The sequence below is a fragment of the Muscardinus avellanarius genome (assembly GCF_963383645.1).
Source record: "Muscardinus avellanarius genome assembly, chromosome: 4".
NCBI classification, from domain to species: Eukaryota; Metazoa; Chordata; class Mammalia; order Rodentia; family Gliridae; genus Muscardinus; species Muscardinus avellanarius.
In genome coordinates, this window is record NC_137789.1 from 144,294,173 (window position 1) to 144,314,637 (window position 20,465).

The following is a 20,465-nucleotide window of genomic DNA, read 5'->3' on the forward strand; positions in this document are numbered from 1 at the left end:
AAAATAATATGAGACATATATATCATTTAAAACTTTCAAGCTGATGCACTTTTAAGATGAAAGGAAGCCGGGCATGGTGGGGCATGCCCGTAATTTCATACTTGGGAGATTGAGACAGGAAGATCACAGATTCAAGGACAAGTTCAGCAATATAGTGAGACTCCCAGCCTCAGTAATCTAGAGAGACCTTGTTTCAAACAAACAAACAAACAAACAAAAATAGGATGTATTTTTACAATAGAATGTAAATTAAAAAGGGCTGGCAGTATAGATCATGCAATGTTTGTCCTTCTATGCCTGGCTTATTGCACTTGATGTCTTCCGGGTTCATCTGTGTTGTCACAAGTAACAGGCTTTTGTTCTTCTTACGGTTGAATAGTATTTCATTGTGCAGATATATCACGTTCTCTTTATCCATCCATCTCCTGATGGACACTTAGGTTGCTTCTGTATCTTGGCTATTTTGAATAATGCTGCTTTGCACATCAGAGCACAGATATTTCCTCAACATACTGATTTCATTTCCCTTGGATGCATATACGGAAGTGGGATTGCTAGATCTCCACCTGATTCCTCGTGTGTGTGTGTGTGTGTGTGTGTGTGTGTGTGTGTGTGTATGAATGACTGTATGTGAGCATTGGACCCAGGGGCATCCTACCTCTGAGATACACCCCCAAACTTTTCTATTCTTATTTTGAAACAGGGTCTCACTAGGTTGCTGAAAGTCTCCCTATGTTGCTGAGGCTGGCCTCGAAACTGCCATTCTCCTGTCTCAGCCTTCCAAGTACAAAGACCACAGGCTCCCTCTGCTTCTTAACACCCTTCAGAAGCTCTTGCTGATAAAGGACCAAGTCTTCTATGTCATTACGTCCCAGTCTTTCTCACTCCATGACGCTGAGAGTTATAATGACATAAGCCCCTAGATGAGACTGCCCATGAACACACCCCACCACCCACAGGGAGAGGAGATCTACCTCCAGGCCCACCAGTTTGCTGCAGCTCACCAGCTGGGAAGCCCAGGTCTAAGGTTGTAAGGCAATTTGCCTTGCATGTGTGGTTTGGGAAAGGGAACGTGAGTAGCTGGGGTTGGGCAAAGCTTTCTATTGCAATCTATGCAATCGCCATTCTTGTCAACTAGTGAAAATGCTTGGGTTCCTTCCCACAAAGAATGAGCAAGTAGCCTCAAGTACATGCATGCCCACGCGATTGCTGTCAGGGTTTGAAACCCAAAGAGATGAACAGCTATGGGCCCGGACAGTGAGCTGTGGAGTGGGCTTCCCCTACCTGGTGAAGCCCCTATGGTGCAGGGATCTCCGGGGACTAGGGGTATAAGGGACTACCAAGGAGAAAGGGCTGGGGGAGGGGAGAGGATTTCCCAGCTAGAGGGGGTGGTGCACTGCCCCTTCGGCCTAGTGGAGCAAAGCTTCCGAAGGAGCGAGCTCAAAGGATGCCCAGGTCTATGGGAAGCCCTTCTCAGGAGGGCCAGGGCTGCTATTGTTCCCTTCTGGCACCAAGTCCACAAGGCCAGTATTGGCCCCTGCTTTCTTAGTGCAAAGTTGCTTAATTTTCTCCAAGAGACCAATGAAAATTCCCAAGAGAAATGCATGTATAAATATGTAAGATTTCTAGGAGGTTGTAGAATGAACAGGGCTTAATTATGGACACGTGTTTGGGTTCTGGCCCCAGTATCACCTGTGCTCAAATTCTTTTTTTTTTTTTTTTTTTTCTTGTGGTACTAGGAATGGAACCAGGGAGCATTCTATCTCTGATCTATATCCTCCCCCACCCTTTATATCCTCCCCCACCCAGCCCTATTTTACTTTTTTATTTTGAAACAGGGCCTTGCTACGCTGCTGAGGCTGGCCACGAACCTGCAATTCTCCTATTTCAGACTCCCAAGTACTTGCCCAACTTCTGGGCTTGGATTCTGACCCTGAGACCCTGCCAACTGTTAGCTGTGTACCTTGGACAAGTTCCTTGGCCCCGTCTTCTAAGAAGAGCCTTTCCCATTCTTTCCAAAGAGCAGAGATAAGTTACCCACAGGCTTTCTGTGAGATTAAAGGAGGAGCCACAGACAGAGTTCTGAGCACAGGGCTGCCGCCACGTGGCCAGTACTCCACGAGGATCACCATTGCAATCTTGCAGAAGGCCTTCAGAGGATCTGGCCTGGGGACCTGCAAATGGCTGTCCCAAAAGCTGTACTTTGAGCATCATTAGCTGACTGAAATGTCAGATAACCAGGGAGGGGGAGGGGATGAATTCCGATGGGCAATTAGGGCACTCTTGCTAAGAACACTGAAGGAACTTCACCCCCTGCTTCCCATATCTCAGTGGAAGAAAAAACTTCATGGTCAGCTCTGCCATGTGGGAAGCTAAAGGTCAGCCGTCCAGTTTTACATTTACTCTCTATGCCACCGGGGCAGCTCTTCTGATATTCAGCTAACTTCAGGGAAGAGGAATAGTTCACCTCCTTTCTTTCTGGTCCATCATTGTGAGGTTAACATGAATAGACTCTAGGCCTCTGCTTCTCTTCCCTCTCGACCCCCACTCTCTGACTTGGATCAGCGGTCCAAAGAGTCTCATACCCTTCCTAAAGAAGTGTGTTCCATATACCAAGTGTCCCAGCCACTGGAGACATCTTGTGCTTTCTCTTTTTAAAAAGCCATCTCCCTTCTTTGCCTTCACTCAAAGTGGTTATTATGGTAAGCATTACTCTGTGGTTGTTCCATAATCTAAACCCAATGAATTATCCTAAAGTAGAGAATCTTGAGGTTTGAAATGACTCCTCTAGGTTCTTTTTCTTTGCAAAAGTTTGATTTTATTTATTTATTTATTTATTTATTTATTTTTGTGGTGCCAAGGATGGAACCCAGGGGCACTGTAATCTCCGAGCTACACCCCCCAGCCCTATTTTTTAGTCTTTTCATTTCTGAAACAGGGTCTCACTGAGTTGCAAAGGGCCTCACTAAGTAGGTGAGGCAGTCTGCAAACAGCGATCCTCCGGTCTCAGCCTCCCAAATGCTGGGATTACAAGTGTATGCCACCATGCCAGGCCTGCAATTATTTTTTAAATTATGCTTATCTGCCCCACCGCCAACATCTTCACCCCATCATCAAGCTATCCATCCTCCAAAAGATGACGACCTCTACGAGTTTCTACTTCCTCATTTGCACAAATTTTTAACTACCATCTGATTGATGGAGAGGGTCAAATGAAGCGCTTTGTCTGGGGCCTGGCTCCCGCCAAGCACCGAAGGCTTGGATGTTGAGGGTCTGTCCCCAGGAACACTTGACAAGGGTGCAAAGAGGCAATCCGGAAGCGCTTTATAAACTGGGAGGAGCCGTGTAAAAGCGCGGTGGAGCCACGTAAGGTCGGATTGCTAATATTGTCTATCTTTTCCTGCTTTCAAAACCTGGGGGAACCTGGTGTCTGCTTCTGAGGAGCTGCCCAGCTACTATCCTGAGAGGTATCTCAGCTGTTTCCAGGCCACGTTCTAAGGACTCTGGAATGTTAGTCTCTGGTATTCTAGAACTGTTCTATATTGAATGTGTGGTTGCTTTGTCTCTAAGAAAAGGGAGGGAACGTACACTACTTTATCACCGCAGCATGGTGGAGGGTGTCGGGATTGAGGCTGGTGATCTGGCGTCTCTCACCGCAGGTACTTCACCTAGAATGACCTAAGCAATAAAGATTTGAGCTTCTTAGGGGATGCGGGATGCTCATATCCAAACAGAATTTCCTAAATTACTGGATTCTTAATGTATATGGCCGTGGGAGGGGAAGGAGAGACAGAGGGGGTTGCAAAGAAGCCTTATCTAATCTGTGATTTTTAAAGAGAAGTGCCACAGGAAATAATGGTTTATTAAGAGATGGGATAGCCTGCTGGGGCACTGGAGGCCTGGATTCTTAACTCTCACTGGGTCGGTGTATCATCTTTTGGAGTCTCGGATAACCCAGGGATAAAATAAAGATAATGCCGGGCGTGGTGGCGCACGCTTGTAATCCCAGCATTCGGGAGGCTGAGACCGGAGGATCGCGGTTCACGGACAACCTCAGCTACTTAGTGAGGGCCTCTGCAACTTAGTGAAACCCTGTTTCAAAATAAAGAATATAAAATAGGGCAGGGGGTGTAACTCGGAGGTTGAATGCCCCTGGGTTCTATCCCCATACTCGCAAATAAATAAATAAATATCATTAGATCAGGTGACTTCCCTACGCCCAAACGCTCACAGCTATTTGTGTTGTCTAGCTCTGAGGCTACGTGGCTTTGATTTATATATATATTTTCAAAACTGGGGATTGAACTCAAGGTCATTCTACCTCCGAGCTATATCCCCAGTCCTATTTATTATTATTATTATTATTTTGAAACAGGGTCTGACTAAGTTGTGGAGAACCTCACTAAGTAGCTGAGGCTGTCTGCGAACCTGTGATCCTCCTGTCTCAGTCTCCCAAATACTGGGATTAAAAAATCACCTGGCTTGATTTATATTTATATAAAGGAGAAATTATATGGTGAGTGGCAGTGCTTCCCGCTGGTGACAAATCTTTACTCTGGGACTCAACCTGCTGGCTGCCTTGAATAAAACCTCTCTCCTAGAGCACATGATGAGTTCCACTCTGTGTCAAGTTGCCCTCCGTAGCCCAGATTACCCCAAACCAATCCCTTTTGACATTTCAGTAGTTGGACTCATTGGAGGCAGGGTGACAGTTTGATAGCAAACCTTCTCCTAGTGTGGTCCCCAGAACAGCACTACCGTGTCATGGTGCATTGTTAGAATTGCAGATTATCAGGCCCCGGCCCAGGCCTACTGAATCTGAAACCAGTACATGCCCAGGTCACTATGTTGTAACGGGCCTTCCAGGGAACTGTGATGCTACCTAAAGTTTAGGAACAACTGGCTCGGTGCAACTTGTTCTCTAGTAAGTGTGGTATCAGATGTTTAGTGGGTCAATACTTAACATAAGTTGGCATTCATCAAATCAAGCGTTACTTGTGCCTCTATTTCCTGCTGAACTGTATTCTCTTAAGTCACCTTTTGGTTATTATTGTTGCGGGGGGGTTGAACCCAGGGGAGGTCTACTTCTGAGCTACACCCCCAGCCTAATTTTATTTTTTTTATTTTGAAGCAGGGCCATGGGCCTCACTAAGTTGCTGAAGCTGGTCTCGAACCTGCAATCCTTCCATCCTAGCCTCCCAAGTACTGGGATTACATGTGTGTATCACCATGCCCAGCCTTCAGTCACTTCTTAAAAGCCCTTTTCTTTTTGGCATCAAGGAAGGACCAGGGATCTGTAGTAAGAAGTGACCTTTGATAGTCAGTGCACTGAAGACAGGGATGAGAATCTGGTTTCAGGAGACCTCTATGTCAGTGTGCTCATCATTTCTCACAAGAGATGGCAGGAAGTGGCATGGCTTCTGAGTTCGATATTGGCCACTTGAATAAATATAACAACAGAAAATCTAATGCAGTATGACCCCAAATTTGTGCTGGCCTCCTACACAGAAAGCACTCGAACATGAAGGTCTGCCGGTGGTTAGATATACACAGTGGCCGTCGGTGGTTGTCTTGTGGTCTGCTTTGGAGTCTGGGTTGACTACCTTCTGGTTATGTGATTCAAAGACTTCTTCTACCTGAAAAGTGTCACACAGCTACCTCTAAGATAGAGACTGCGCACAGTCTACAGGACCTCTTCCATCTCTACATATTGCTTCTGTGTAGCAATGACTTGCAGTTGCAATGGCTTTGGAATTAAGAATGGTGGGTTCTGACTTCCACACGGAAAGGGGGAAGAAGACAGGCTGAGCTGTGGGGTGACAGCCAGGTCATATCGCTCCTTCTTGTGTCTTGCTAGGCCAGAAGCGGTGCAGGCTGTGCCCACAGTTTTACGTTCACAGTGCCACCCGCTCACACTTGTCGCTCAGTCTCCACCATAGTCTTCATACTTACTCAGCTCTTTGGTTGTCTTGGAGATGTTCTCATCCTAGAGAGAACACCAGCCCTTCTAGAACAAGGCTGGTCTCCAGAAAAGACCTCTGCTCAATCAAATCTTATATAGCCAGAGCCAATTAGAGTGCCCTCCCCCATTTTCTCTCCCCCTAAACTCAAGGAACATTGTTTTCCCCTCTTATTATCTAGACCTTCTTCTTCCTATCTTAATCTCAAAGCTTGTGCCATAAAAGCAGATGCAAAAAAAAATAATAATCCACACCCTTTTCTCCCCCAGAAGTATGGGCTTTATAGAAGATATGTCTTATTAAATGTTAGCCTTCTGAGCTGACGGCTGGAATTTTTTTTTCCCTTAAGTCTGTTGCATAACAATCTCTTGTTTTAACTGTTTGGCAAATTCTGTACTTCTGCCAGAAGCTACTATGAGTGTTTGAACAGGTAACTTCTACCTTTGGACCTCTCTTGCAACAGGTTCAAAGGTTCCAAAGAGCTTGTTGGGCACCCTCGGGACAGAACACGGCGGCTTCAGGTGTGGCCCAGTCTCAGGAGCTGTGGAAAGGGTAAGGTCGGCTGAATGTGGTGCTGAACCACTGCGGCCAGCTGTGCAGAGCACCTTTCCTGGACCCGGGAAGTGAGAGTATTCCCACCAGGTAAGCTGTAACAATCCCACCTGCTCTGCATTTTCCGTGTCTATGAGCTAGTGGGGATGGAGTGATGTCAGGGAAGAAGGTGGGGTCGGTGTCTATCCTCAGGTTAAGGCTCTTTGATAATGCGAAGTTGCATTTGGTTAAGTAGTCATCTCAACTGAGTTATGTGGGAGACAAAGAAAAAAACAGAAAGGATTGGAGACATTGAGCTGTGGGCACGCTAATGGAAGAATGGATTGGAAGAGAATGTTAATGTCTCTAAATGAGACTTAAAACTTCTAAAGGCTAATGGCAAGCTGGGCGTGGTGGCGCACGCTTGTAATCCCAGCATTTGGGAGGCTGAGACCAGAGGATCGCGTTGTGCAGACAGCCTCAGCTACTTAGTGAGGCCCTCTGCAACTTAGTGAGACCCTGTTTCAAAATAAAGAATAAAAAATAGAGCAGGGGGTGTAGCTCGGAGGTCGAAGGTCTCCGGGTTCCATCCCCATACCCGCAAAATAAATAAATAAATAAATAAATAAATAAATAATAAATAAATAAATGCATGGCAAAACCAGGATGTAGTTTTCCTTCGTCTTCCATTCAGAAATATCTGCCTGTCTGGTTAGAAAGGTCATTCACCCAAGTGCTGATGGAAGATTCCCATTTGAGAAAAAGAGAAGGGAGTCCTTAGTGGACATTCTATGAAGCGCCAGGGACAGGGCTGTGACAGGCCACGCGTGACCTAACTGGCGTTCCACCTCCAGTGAGCAGATGGTGCCATTCCTGTTTAATGGGTGATGATGCCTCTCCGGGCTCTTCAGTAGCATGGCTCGTGCAACACAGCTAGGAGGTAGAATGGCTACACGTGTTGTCAAAACTTTCTATTTTTCTCTGAAGTCTTGGGAGTCTTACTGCTGCACACAGAGCATGGGATAGAAATACAACTCATAAGAGACTTTAGATCAATTTAAAACACACACACACACACACACACACACACACACACACACACACACACAGCCTCCTCTTCTCCTGGCTCTGAGCCCCACCTGGGGTTGGTAAAGGAAGACAGTCCCAGAAGAGAGCCCAGAGAGATTAGAGTGACGGAGGCTTAGCAGCCATCTGTCATTGCCTGCTCTCTCCAGGAAGCTGAGCTCCTGAAAATAAGTAAAGCCAAATATTCCTCCAGCCATGAGCTGACCTAGAAGATGGAACACCAGGGGGGATCTTTCCTCTTTCTCCCCTGCGCAAAGAGGGGTCCTCAGAGCCCTCAGGTTCTCTGAGACGGCGCCACAGCTTGCCCCAGCATTTTCAGCAGGAGACTTTAACGACTTCTCTTTTGCAATGAGAAGAAATCCTAATCAGACTCACACTGAACTTCTTGTGAGCCCTCCGGGAAGGCTCGGGCTGGGTGGGGAGAGTCTATAGGGCGGGGGAGGCGGGCACAGCGGGGAAGCTGTTATTTCTGTTTTCATATCTAAGGATGGCAGCTCCAGGGTCCCTTTGTGACCACGTGAATCAAAGGAGACATCTACAGGTCCTGGTGATTCTGGGGAGTGAGAGAGAACACTTTTAACTTACATTTGGAGGGGAGAGAGGCTGAGCTGATGTGTCTGAGGAAGAGCGACCAAGTCAATTCAGAGGCTCCCCGCCACTGCCCTTCTTGACTTGTTTATTTTATGGGCTTCCTGAGAACCGCTTTGGGGACGGGGCAGGCAGCTCTGGGGACTGGAGTAAGGGGTTGCTTAAAGAGGATGACAGTCTGGGGATGGAACTGACAGCGGAGGTCCCTCTAGCTGGGCTTTCCTGTCTTTGGAATCCAGCAGTGAAAACGTCACCTCCGCCGCTCTGACACTCGTGGTTAGAGGGACAGACACCTCGAGTTTGAAATTTATTTTTTTATGCCTTGGTTTAGAGATAGACCAGCAAAGGAGGACAGGGTGGATTGCTGATGAAAGCTGGCTCTCGTTCCAGCCCTTAGGGGCTGAGGTTAAAGGCTTTGATAACAAGCCAGGGGAGCTTTGGCGGCTTTTCCCCTCCTGGTCAAAACGCTTCCACTTTCAGTTGTGAAAGAAAAACCAGGAAGTGAAGTCCCCGAGCACGTTAGAAAGCCGGGCCATGGCCTCGCCGGGGACAGCCCAGAGCAGGGCAGCGCTGGGGACGCTCTGAGCCAGGCGGTCTGGTGCATGGACTCTCTGAAGCCCCCCTGTCCCCGGAGGAGCCAGAGGTGAGGAAAGAGGGACAGGGACTCGTGTGACAGGAGGAACCTGGGGCCAGGAAGCCCCACTTGCTTGGAAGCACCAAGACAGATACTCGGCCCTCCTCACAGGGTAAGGGGGCCCCTGGGGGGGGGGGCTGTTACTCAGCAGGGGGTTGTGTGGGCAAGAGGCAGAGGCATCCTGACCCCGACTCTGCCAAAGCACCTCCAAAAATCTAGGGTTTGCTGCACCCCACCCGCACGTCATGTTTGCTCGTGCTCCTGGGACTCCAAGGGCTGCCTTTAAGCCCCGTGTATAAGGAAGGCCCACAGGAAGGGGCAATGGGGACTGAATGGGACTTCCCCCTGCCTTTCCTGGGGAGGCGAAGGATGCCAGACCTCTTTTGGCAGGCCTGAGCATCTGTCGCGCTCCCCTGTGGAGGGCTGGGGGTCGCCCTCAGCTCTGGCCCGCCTTTGACTCCCTCCTGTGGTAGGAGCTGATGAATGAGACCGCCAAGCAGTGGCTGAATGGAATTGGGTTTCTTGCCAGGGGTAAGGCCACAGGTTAATCTAAGGTGACCTTGAAGAACCTGCAGGCATTAGGAAGGGGCTTCACAGGTGGATCTGGGTATCCTCTGTGGGTATCAACCTTTTTTGGTTTGAAAGATAAGGTTGACTCTAAAGCTCTTAAGGTGCTGATTGGTATTGTATAAGAGAAGCAGAGTCTTAAAAATGAAGTAAAATGAAGCCGGGCGCACTCTTGTAATCCCCGCGCTTGGGAGGCTGAGACAGGAGGATCGCATAGGTTCGAAGCCAGCCTCAGCTACTTAGTGAGGCTCTAGCAACTTAGTGAGACCCTATTTCCAAATAAAGTATAATATAAGTTTGGGAGTATAACCCGAAGGTAGGAAGCCTCTGGGTTCCACCCCCAGTACCACCAAAAAAAAAAAAAAGTAAAAGTAAATAAATACTGGTTTAGTTTAAAAAATAAAAGTGGAGTGATGGTTCTTGTCCCATCCCTCCCGCCACATTCCAGCACAGTGTCACTCTCTGCTGGTTCCCTCCAAGGGTCAGGTATTTGAGGGGAATATGTAATATATCTTGGTACAACATCTTGAGGGCATTATTGTGTGTTTGGCACAATAAAAGGAACCAAATAATTATGAGTCATAAATGCAAGTGCTTAGAGGTAATAGCAATGTATTACACAGGCAGTATAGACACGTGAAGTAGATGGTTTGTAGTGAGGCGCAAGCAGCAACGATGCAGGCGTGCCCCAGTAAACATGCTCATTTTTAAAAAATCATGGTCCAGACCAAACAGAATGTTTTAGCTGAGCATTTGGCAAGGTCCCCGCTATAGTATAACTCTCAAGGGCAAAGGTACCTGCAAGACCAGTGTCCTACTCTGCAGCTAAGCGCTACACTTGCAGCGGGGCCACAGGCACAAGGAAAGCGGGGTGAAGGAGAGAGGACAAAGCACGGAGAGAGGCACACGGCAGGCATTCATATTTAATCCAGGCGATCTTCTGAGGTGGGTGGTTTTACCATTTTATGGCTGAGAAAATAAAGACAGTCAGAGAGGGGAAGCAACTTCCGAAGGTCACAAAGCCAGCAAGTTGTCAAACTGGGACTGAGGCTGCAAGGCAAGCTGGTGCCAAAATACCATTCTGGACGCACTCCTGGGGGAGGTTCTCCTTCCTCCCGATTTCCTAAAATTTTTAATTGATTAAAAAAAAGACCTTAAGGTATGGTGACCTGGACACCAGGTATTGAGCTCGCATCCTTACCACATATTTCCAGGTTGACATTTCTCTAGAACCACAAGCATTACAATGCCCACCCACTGACAACTTCCGATAGGGCGCACAGAGCTGGATGTTTTATGTCGGCTTTCTCTTTGGACCTTAAAAGCAGTCCAGCGATGGGTGCGGTGGCACCGGCCTGTAATCCCAGGACTTGGGGGGCTGAGATAGAAGGATGACAGATATGAAGCCAGTCTCAGTAACTTAGTGAGACCCTTAGCAATTTAACAAGACCTTGTTTCAAAAATAAAGAAATAAAAAGGACTGGGAGTATAGCTTGGAGGTAGAATACCCATGAGTTAAATCTCCAGTACCAAAACAAATAAACAAGCAGAAAACAAGAAAACATGCACACACACACACACACACACACACACACACAAAAAAAAAAAAAAAAAAAAAAAAAAAAAAACAGAAAACTGAGGCTGAGAAAGATGCTCACTAGAGACGGATTGTATCTGGAATTCAAACTCTGGCTCATTTACCTCCAAAGGTGATCTGTGCCTTGATTTCTGAGTACTTGAGTTTAGTTGTATAGGTCAAAGAATTAGAAATGGAAGAAAAACTATCTTTTGAAAATCCTTCCATCTCAAATCCATAGTGAGGGAAGTAGCCTGGCGGTTGCCAAATGGTGGAGAAGGGAGAACGGAGAGAGCCTGCCTGAGCTGGATGAGGTGGACTGTGCCTGTAATCTCAATACTTGGGAATCTGAGACCGGAGGATTGCAGGTTCGAGGACAGCCTCAGCCATTTAGTGAGAACCTCTGCAACTTAGTGAGACCCTGTTTCAAAATAAAAAATAAAATAAAATAGGACTGGGAGTATGGCTCAGAAGTAGAGCATCACTGGGTTTCATTCCTAGTACCATACACACACAGAGGGGCAGGGGAGAAGAAAAGAGAGACTGTTTAATGGGAACAGGGTTTTCTTTTTATGAAAATGTTTTGGAACTAGAGGTGGTGGTTGCCTGACATTGTGAACCTACTCAATTAATTTAATTGTTCATTTTATTATTTATTTTTTATTTATTTTTATTTTTTGTGGGTCTGGGTGTAGAACCCAGGGGCATTCGACCTCTGAGCTATGCCTCCTGCCCTATTTTTTATTCTTTATTTTGAAACCAGGTCTCATTGAGTTGCAGAGGGCCTCACTTAAGTAGCTGAGGCTGTCCGCGATCCGCAATCCTCAGGTCTCAGCCTCCCGAATGCTGGGATTACAAGCGTGCGCCACCACGCCCGGCTTATTTATTTATTTATTTATTTTTGCGAGTCTAGGGATGGAACCCAGAGGCATTCAACCTCTGAACTACACCCCCTGCCCTATTTTTATTCTTTATTTTGAAAAGGGTCTCACTAAATTGTGGAGGGCCTCCCTAGTAGCTGAGGCTATCTGAGAAACGCAATCCTCTGCTCTCAGCCTCCTGCATGCTATGATTAAAAGTGTGCGCCACCAGGCCTGGCTAATTATTCACTTTAATCTGATTAAATTTTTATTATGTGAATTGCACCTTAAAATATATATATAGAAAAGAAGAAAAAGCATCTTCCCACGTCCAGGCAGGTGATTTCTCCAGCCAGGACTTAGCTATTTATTTTAATTAATTTGTTTATTATTTGTGATTTATGTTTGTAGTATTAGGGATTAAACCCAGGGCCAATCTACCTCTAAGCTATACCCCGATACCCTGTTTTAATTTTTATTCCAAAACAAAGTTTTACTAACTTACTGAAAATCTCGCTAAATTGCTGACGCTCGCCTTGAACCCTGCAATTCTCCTGGCTCAGCCTCCTGAGTACCGGGATTACAAGTGCCTGCCACCACGCCGGGCTTGGCAATTTTTTAGAAACCAAGTGTGATGCCTGCTCTGTGTCATGAGGCTGGCCAGGAGGAATGCAGACCCTCCGTCCCTCTGGGTGCCGCCAGAGACTTGAGGATGGCAGCACCCCGCGGGGGTGGGGTGGTTGCAGCACCCTGAGCTCACCCCCCACGGCTCTCACCACACCGTGCTGTAATATGCAGAATGTGGCAACGAAGCGTGTGATGTGGTAATGAATCCGGGTGTGTTTCTCCTCTCTATGACCTCGCATCCTGAGGTCAGAAATGGACTCTCACCAGCGCTGTCCCCTGGCACAGGGCTGGCACTTCCTAGCTTCTAGTGTCCTGCTGTTTGAATAAATATGTGCATTCTTGGAGTCTGGGAGAGCAGACAGGCCATGCACTGTTGCCAGCCATGGCGCCATCCCCCTTTGTGAGCTGGTTGTAGACTCTGGGTCCTCTTGGCTCCTGCTGTTCTAACAGCTGCAGGCTTGTGAGCAGCTTGTGGGAGGATGCGAGAATGCGGGGGCAGCAGAGATGGGTCAGAGACAGACCATGGCTCCCCCGGGGACGACAGGTGATCTGTTTGACTGGAAATAAGGAGTGTTAGGACTTTTGCATGTAAGTGGAACAAACACCGTGATCGTATCTTCTCTTGGGGGACAGCTGATAAGAGGACCTCTGATTTTGACAAGGACTTAAAAATTGAGGTTATCTGGGCATGGTGATACAGGTGTAATCCCAGGACTTGGGAGGCTGAGACAGGAGGATCGCAAGTTCACCACCAATCTCAAGCTACTTAGTGAGGCCCTCTACGACTTAGTAAGACCCTGTTTCAAAATAAAGAATAAAAATAGGGCTGGGGGTGTAGCTTGGTGGTGGAATGTCCCCAAGTTCCATCCCCAGTTTTGGAAAATATAATTAAGGCTAACCGAAGAGGGAAAAGAAAGGTATTCTTTCCTGAGGACTTCTCGCATTTCTGGTGCTATACCAGATACCACACACAGTCCCTTCTGTATGCCATTGAGAGAAGCTGATGCTTGCGTGACATTAGGTAACATCCCCAAGTTCAGATATCTGCTATGTGTAGAGCTGCTGCTCTGGCTTCTAGAGCGGCAGTAGCCTGCAGTTTGCCTCTGGAAACGAGAATACCAGCATTAAAGCTGGCTGCGTGTACTCTGAGCGGTGACTCTTGACCATTGGTCTGGGCCAATGCTGCAGAGAACTGGGAGGGGGGGCTCTTTACCAGCTTCTTGTGTTAGTCACCCACTTCTTATCCTGGCAGGGTGACGGGACTTAGAACTTTGCACAGCCTATCTTTTTACAGACCCTCTTATCAAACACAGAGGATTTGTGATACCGAATCTCTTTACGTTAGTTTTCATAATTCATTTTATCACAAGAGACTTGGAGTGCCCTTCGCACGTGTTCACCTTAACAACGTCATCCTCAGGGCAGGGCTGCTGAACTGTGATTTGTTGGTAGCACAGGGGTGGTTCGGGGTGGACTGTTTCAATCCAAGAGCCACGGAGCTTTGTCAGTCCCTGCCACCACCCTCTGTGTGGTTCCACAACCGTGCTGATGGGCTGTCAAGAGGCCCTGGGTATCTGACTTGGCAAAGGGCACCTACTAAATGCCGCTTAGCCCAATGGGCTGAGCCCTGGCCCCCTCAAGTGTCGTGGTATTTGTGACCCACATTGACAACTCTAGAGTCAATGGCCACACTAGCCTAGACACTCTCTCGCTCATCCTTCTTAAAGTTCTCTCTCTCTTTCTCTCTCTCTCTCTCTCTCTCTCTCTCTCTCTCTCTCTCTCTTTATTTTTTGAAACTATAAGAGATAGACCCTTCACCTCCTTTAAAAATACATCTTCGAGCCGGGTGTGGTGGCGCACGCTTGTACTCCCAGCATCGGGAGGCTAAGACTGGAGGATCACGGTTTGTGGACAGCCTCAATTACTTAGGCCCTCTGCAACTTAGTGAGACCCTGTTTCAAAATAAAGAATACAAAATAGGGCAGGGGGTGTAGCTCAGAGATTGAATGCCCCTGGGTTCCATCCCTAGACCTGCACGGAAAAGAACACATCTTCACATTCCCTGCACTAATTATCCCATTCTCCTCATTGTCCCTCTAGCCACACCTGGGGTCTCCCCTTCTTCTCTTCTACATAGGTCCATCCCACCTAGTGAAGAGACAGAGACAACAGTTAAGAACGGTGGTTTGGTGACAGGGATAGAGTGGGGCTCTTCCTAGCACAGCTGGCCTTGTTGCCGGGGACCATCCCTGATAATAAGCCAGGAGATCGAGGCTCAACTCTCCCTGAGGGTTCCATCCAGCCATCTTAATCTGCTTCTGTCTACACTGGCCTCTCCCTTCTTCTCTCTCATAGCTACTCCCACACACTGGTCATTTTGTGTTATTCATATTAGACAGACCCAATAAGTCCCCAGAGAGCAAGAGTTATATATTCTAAGAGTCCTGTAACTCGTGGCACGGGGCTGGATACACCGGTCCAAGATCTGTATCTGCCTTATTGAAAGCAAATGTATAAGTAAATTAAAAGTATGAAAGGCAAACACACTTCTTGCTGCACACATACTTCTCTAGTCTCCCAAGGGCTCCCCAAACTAAGCCCACCCCACAGCACCCATTTTCTCAAAGTACTGAGCTTCCTGGGAGGTTGGCTTTGCCTTCGGCTAGACTAAGAGCTCCAAGCCTTTCTTTTTGGGGGGAAGGCTATTGGAGATGGAACTCAGGACATTCTACCTCGGCGCTGTACCTCCAGACCCCCGTTTTTCTTTTTTAAACAAGGTCTCACTAAGTTGCTGAGAGTCTCACTAAATTTGTTGGGGCCGGTTTCAAACCTGTGATCCTCCTCTCTCACCCTCCCAAGTACTGGGGTTACAGGCACACACCACTACAGCCAGCTAGAAATGTGTTTTCTTCATGCTGAACACACTGCCTGGTGTATAGAAGGCACTCAGATGCCCCAGTGCGGCATAAGTGACCCCTGACCTCACTCTGGTTGGGCTGCTTAGCAGCGCCCCCATGGCGAGAAGCCCCTGGTTGCACTTTACTTGAAAGGTTCCGCCCTGGCCCCTCGGGGACAGGCACATGCTGTGTTCCTTGCAGGACTGAATCCTGAGACTGGCTGCCTTCAACAGACTCTTCTCCCTCTCCCTGGCTGCCTTTCTCTGAACCTGTGCCAATTCAAGCAAAAGGAGGAGGTGACTGGGTACCAGTGGTTTCCACTGTATCTTGGGGTCCCTGCTAGATGTGCTAGAATCTGCACCAGAGTGCTCAAAACACAGGGATATGATTGTCATAGAGAGGTCCCCTGGTCATGGGAAACCTTGCGGGGGCCCCCCAACCTGGGGAAGATCCACTCCTTCTGAGCTCTGGTCCCCATGGCCCTTTCTGTGCAGTCTACCCGTGGCTTTAATGATTCCTTCTTTATATTTTTGTGTGGAGGGGGGTAAAGATGCTGGGGATTGAACTCAGGTGTATTCTACCACTAAGCTACACCCCCAACCTCTTTTTTTTTATTTTGAAAATAAAATAAGTTGCTGAGGCTGGCCTCAAACCTTTCATCCTCCGCCTCAGCCTCCCCACAATAATTCCTTTAGGGTGTGCTTGCTTGTGGCCAGGGAACAGCCACCGAACGGCTGGCTCAGTCTTCCCCCGCTCTTGGCGGTCTCACAAACTGGAGCTGCTGGGTATAGCCTGGCAATTGGGTTAGGAAGAGAGCTCTGGGAGGTTAATCTCTTATCTCTTTTCCCCTCTTAATTATTTAAACAACCAAACGGAATCTTTCCATGATATGGAAATTACTACTTTGCCACTCCCTGGGTTTTACTAACACTCCGCTCCCTTTGGTGGTAGAGTCAATCTGCCCTGCCCAACATACCTTTGTTGAAATGACAAGGAGACCATTTCCCCACTGCCTGGGGACATCCCCTGATGTGGATGCTTCAACACACACTGGGAACCTGGCCCCAGGTGAGGAGAAGGAACCATGGCTGGTCACGTGACCGATGAGGTGGTGGCCTGATGCCTAGGCACCCTGAGTGGCTGGGAAGTCTAACCCACAGGGCCAAAGGGCAGCGTCTTACACCAGCCTCCCTCCCTCTCTCTGCTACTTGGAGTAAATGTTGAAAGATGCATTTCCAGGCCCCCTCGACTCTGAGTCTCAGGCTTCACCTTTCTTCTATTTTCTTACCTGCTGAAAACACAAATGGAAAAACTCTTCTACCCCCGAGCTGCTGTTCAAGCTCGATTGGTCAGGGGCTGAGAAGCTTTGCACAACAGCTGGAGCTTGGAAATGGCTGTGGTTTTGGTGGGGGGAGAGCTGTGCTGTAGAAACAAAGGTGCATGGTGGCACAGGCTCGTAATCCCAGCGTTCAGGAGGCTGAGAGGGGCGGATCACGGTTCATGGACAGCCTCAGCTACTTAGTGAGCCCCTTTGCAACTCACTGAGACCCTGTTTTAAAAAAAAATAAAGAGTAAAAAATAGAGCTGGAGTTATAGCTTGGAGGTAGAAAGCCCCTGGGTTCCATCCCCGGTACTGTAAAAAAAAAAAAAAAAAAAAAAAAAAAAGGCAGGGTCGTTTCCCAGGGGTGTTCACATGAAATCCACCAACCAAGATGGCGAAACCTTCTAAATTATCTGCCTGAGTCAGAAGTAACATAATAGAGAGTTGTACCTGTTATTGATACATAAACAAACAAATAAATAAATCTTTCAGATTATACAATACACACCATCAGTTTTCACCTTCCCAGTAAGACCTACTCTGAGTTCCCGAATGAAAACTCAACCCCTCCCCACTCCACCCCCAGCCCTTCCTTGCTTTATGTTTTGCCATTGTTGTTCTATGGTACTATAATAATCTAGTTATTAGTCAGGTGTATTGTCCAACTCCCCAACAGAAAATAATCCTACTGGTCTTTGTTGGCTTTTGGGCTCCTATATCCTCAGTATTCAGGATGGTGCCTAATACACAGATGGTTACGCCTTTAATATCTTTTTTTTTTTTTTGGTACTATGGATGAACCTAGGAGCATTGTTCTACCTCTGAGCTATACCCCTTGCCCTTCTTTTATTTATTTATTTTTATTTTGAAACAGGGTCTTACTAAGTTGCTGAGTGTCTCACTGATTTGCTGAGGCTAGCCTTGAACCTATAATCTTCTTGTCTCAACCTCCTAAATACTAGAATTACAAGCATTTACCACCATACCCAGCCCTTCAATATCTTTTTCTTTTTCTTTCTTTTTTTTTTTTTTGTGTGTGTATGTGTGTGTGTTACTAGCGATTGAACAGAAGACCCAGGGGCATTTTGCCACCAAGCTACACACCCCTAGTCCTATTTTTTATTTTGTATTTGGAAACAGGGTCTCACTAAATTGATGCAAGCCTCACTGAATTGCTGAAGCTGTCCTTGAACCTGTGATCCTCCTGATTTGACTCCCAAGTACTGGTATTACACATACGAACCACCATACCCGGTCAATATCTTTTGACTAAATGATTGACAAGCCAAAACTTTTTGGAAAATTCATTTCTATTTTCTCCTCTTCTCTTTTTCTATGAGGATTATCCTTTCAGAAACAAATGTGTATGTAATTCACCACAATTGTGCGCAGAGTGTATACACATGCCCACATGTGCTTTTCTTTCTATGGGGCAATAGATCATGCAGCTCTTTATATCAGTACATATGAATCTTCTTGCCAGCCAAGTAGTTCATTATGTAGAAGTGCTATAATTTACAGCCCTGCTTTATTTTTTATTTTGAAACAGGATCTGGATAAGTTGCAGAGGGTCTCACTAAGTTGCTGAGATTGGCTGCGAACCTACGTTTCTCCTGTCTCAGTCTCTCGAGTACTAGTATTACAGGGGTGTTCCACCTCCTCAACCTTCCTGGGCTCTTAAGTTTGAGTCAATCCTACAGCTTTAATGACGATGAATAAAATGGCTAAGACCTAAGACTCTGTGTCAGGCACGATTTTAAGCACTTCACATGTACAAATACTCCTTAAATCATAGTGACAGCATTATGGGGGAAATATTATTGACATTTTGCAGATGAGAAACCACAAGAAATTATCTACCCCGGGTCACAAAGAAGATGATCGAGCAGGGTTGGGGCTCAAATACTCTGACTTGGGAGCCTAAATCCTCAATAGTACTTTATGCATCACTTGGGATACGCTTAGCTGAGCTGATGTGTTTGGGGATAAATTCATGGTAGGATCGTTAGGTCAAAGAAGGGACATTTCAAATTGTGGTAGAGGGCAACCGGCACATCTGTCAGCAGCTACGTCCAACTTACTTTTCCCCAGTAAACTTCCACATCATAGTGATGGCTCTCTGCCAATCTAATGGTTAGGGAAAAAACATTTCCTTTACATTTGAATAATTTGCATGTTTAGAAACTGCAAACAAGTTGATTGCCTCTTGCTTGGGTTGCCTCAGATGGGTTTAAGGAGCCTGGTTTTGTTTTTGTTTTTTTTTTTTTTTTTTTTTTTGCTGTAAACTTTCTGGTCATGCTCTCTGCCTTTGTTTTATTTGATTGTATATTGTTTTAATTGACTTCTTAGTATTCCTTATTGAGGAAATTCGCTCTTTCCCTGTCTGAAATATTTGAGACATTTCCCAGTTTACCTTTTGACTTTTTTTTTTTTTCAGTACTGGGATTTGAACCCTGGGGCATTCGGAGCTACACCCCCTGCCCTATTTTTTTGTTCTTTATTTTGAAACAGGGTCTCACAAAGTTATGCAGGGCCTCACTAAGTAGCTGAGACTGACCACTAAACTGCAATCTTCCTGTCTCAGTCTCCCAATGACTAGGATTATAAGCGTTTATCACCATGCCTGGCTATTTTTCTTTAATTTTAATGTAATCAAAACTTGCCCAACATTTCTATTTCTAATTTGTGTGTGTGTGTGTATGTGTGTGTGTGTGTGTGTGTGTGTGTGTGTGTGTGTGTGTGTTATTGGGAATTGAACCCAGAAGCATTCGACCTCTAAGATACACCCCCAGCCCTATTTTTATTTTTATTTTGAAACAAGGTTTTGCTATGTTGATGAGAGTCTCACTACTTGCTGAGGCTGACTTCCAACCTGAGATCCTCCTGTCCCAGCCTCCCAAGTGCTAGGACTACAGGCATGTGCCCCCACGCCCGGCCTCGAGATGATTTTATGTCTATCTTGAATCTTCATTATAACTCACTATGAGTCAACATTACGAATCGTTTTTCTCTAATATTATTTTGCTCCAAATATTTTTATTGTTTTCATTTTTTTAGGCTTAAGTCTTTGGTCCCTCTCCAGTTAAATTTTTGTTGCAAGAATAAGAAGGTAATCTGCTTTAAATATTCTCTCTCTGAATTGCTAGCCAGTTGTCCCAACACATTTAAGTGAAAAAATTCATTTTTACTTCAAATGTAATTTAGCATGTAATAACAGCATCTACTGGGTGTATTACAGGGTTATTCTGATAATTATGTTTGTCTATTCAAGACCAATGAAAAATATTTATAGCTCTATACTAAATATTTAAATTTGATCATGTTTAGCTTTTCTACCTATCCAAATTTTGTTGTTTTTCAAGATTATTTTGACTTTCTTTGTTCGTTTTATTTTTCTTGGTGAACTTTAGAATTAGCTTTTTAGTCTCCCCTCCCCCAATTCTACTGGTCTTAATTACCTTTGCCTCCCATGTATAGACAGTTAAACAGGCAGAAACTGAGCATGGTGGTGCATATCTATAACCCCAGTACTTGGGAGGCTGAGACAGGAGGCTCACAGGTGAGAAGCCATCTTCAGCAATTTAGCGAGGCTCTCAACAACTTAGCAAGATCATTTCCAAATAAAAAATAAAATAGGGCTGGGGGTATAGATCAGAGGTAGAATACCCCCTGGTTTCAATCCCCAGCACCACCACAAATAAATAAATAAATAAATAAATAAATAAATAAATAAATAATCAATTAATTAATCAGATAGGAGTTACTATTTCAGGTGTGTCTTTTCACTTTTCAAGCCTTGTATGCTTCAGATCTAAACT

General features: G+C 46.1%; 1 protein-coding gene across 1 annotated transcript in view; it reads left to right on the forward strand.

The window, feature by feature from the left end:
- Window positions 1-8,767: 8,767 nt before the first annotated feature.
- ACSL5 (acyl-CoA synthetase long chain family member 5) overlaps window positions 8,768-20,465 on the forward strand; it is a gene marked incomplete at both ends in the record, with an annotated part of 46,361 nt that continues 34,663 nt past the window's right edge. The window contains 3 exon segments of the mRNA XM_080694972.1: window positions 8,768-8,809; window positions 8,813-8,887; window positions 8,890-8,911. Coding sequence (XP_080551098.1) covers window positions 8,768-8,809; window positions 8,813-8,887; window positions 8,890-8,911 — 139 coding nt within the window.